The sequence below is a fragment of the Galeopterus variegatus genome, unplaced genomic scaffold (genome assembly GCF_000696425.1).
Source record: "Galeopterus variegatus unplaced genomic scaffold, G_variegatus-3.0.2 Scaffold64253, whole genome shotgun sequence".
NCBI lineage: Eukaryota > Metazoa > Chordata > Mammalia > Dermoptera > Cynocephalidae > Galeopterus > Galeopterus variegatus.
This window is the reverse complement of record NW_007790364.1, coordinates 469-2,015: the sequence shown is the minus strand read 5'-3', so window position 1 is coordinate 2,015 and position 1,547 is coordinate 469. Positions and strand designations below refer to the sequence as shown.

The 1,547-nt window shown below is 54.3% G+C and overlaps 1 protein-coding gene across 1 annotated transcript; it reads right to left on the bottom strand.

Annotated features, from left to right (window-relative positions):
• Positions 1–376: 376 nt before the first annotated feature.
• LOC103584557 (acid-sensing ion channel 4) lies at positions 377–1,109 on the bottom strand (the record flags this gene model as incomplete). The annotated part of the gene is made up of 3 exons (XM_008565512.1): positions 377–539; positions 739–866; positions 965–1,109. Coding segments are annotated over 3 exons (436 nt in total), but the record flags the coding sequence as incomplete, so codon positions are not given.
• Positions 1,110–1,547: the final 438 nt, after the last annotated feature.

The following is a 1,547-nucleotide window of genomic DNA, read 5'->3' as shown; positions in this document are numbered from 1 at the left end:
CCGAGAGTGGGGGGCATATACATGCATGCATTCTCATATGCATATTGTAAAAACATGCATATACATGCATATACACAAGCATATACATGCATGCATTCTCATATGCATATTGTAAAAACATGCATAAAGTCCCAAATACATCTTCATGCACACTTACATACCGAGAGTGGGGGGCATATACATGCATGCATTCTCATATGCATATTGTAAAAACATGCATAAAGTCCCAAATACATCTTCATGCACACTTACACGGGGATAAACACACACACATTGTAGATATGCACCTGCCTGTGCACATGAGCAGAGCTCTGCCCTGGAGGTTCTGGAGCCCAGCAGGGTGGCACAGAGGGCTGGCTGGGGCTGGCGTACCCACCTGGCATGTGCACCATCCGGCAGTGGCAGCGCTGAAGCACGGCCTCTTTTTCACAGCGCAGACGGCAGGCAGACACACTGTAGGCCGAGTAGCCCTGAAGCTCAGGATCCTTGAGCTCACTCTCTGCCCGGCAATTGCCCCATGGCTGGGGCAGATAGGTCATCTGCCAAGGTGGGGAATGATGAAGTCATGCCCAGGAGTACCACCTGGCCCTCCAGTGCCCACAGCCCCAACAGAATCCATGGGGGTGGGGGTTCTGCTTGGAGGCTGGGAGCTTATGGAGGGAAGATCTGGTCAGCATCTCCTCTGAGCCCAAAGGCCCAGCCCCGTGCCCAACCCAGGGCCCAGCTGCAGGTGCTCACCCGTTGTTCCTGGCAGGACACAAAGGTCTGGAAGCCTGGGGACACGCCAAACCCCAGCTGGTGGATGTAGGGCGGCTCCTCTTGGCTGTGGATCTGCACCCGGATGCCAGCCTCAAATGATGTCTCATCTGCACAGCAGAGATGGGGACATGTGGAAACCCATACCAGGGAGAGGGCCCAGGCCCAATTCCCCAGGGTGGCCCTTGTCCCTCTCCTGCCTGCGTACTTGTCTCCCTCCAGATGGGCAGGTACTCCTCCTGCTGGATGTCCAGCATGATCTCCAGGCCACTGCCCATGCCCCCTGCCCGGCTGGGCAGTGAGCTCTGCGGGTCCGCGTTGAAGGTGTAACACTTTCCATAGCGAGTGTAGACCTGGTCGGGGGAGTGCAGCAAGAGAGGAGGAGGAAGGGAGATGAAAGGAGCAGTTCAGATAAGTCCAAGTTTCTCTGTTCCCCACCTTAAGGGCCACCAGACCTGCCCAGACACCTCTGTCCCCTACCCCAGCAACCGATTTACAGCCCAGCCTCTCCTCTGACCTCCATCTTTCCTACTGACATCCTCTTTGAGATGATTCAAAGGCATCTCCAACCTAACAACATTTCAGTAGCAGAACTCTTCACATTTTCCCAAATCCTGCCCCCCTGCCCACTCTACTCCCCTGAGTAAAGTGTCTCAGTTTCAAAGTCAGAATCCCTGAAATCTCCCTCTCCCTCATCCCCACATTCAATACAACAGCTAGTCCTGGGAAATAGGTTCAGAATCCACCGACTTTCCTTCCATCTCCATCAATCTCCCTTTCACCAGCATCTC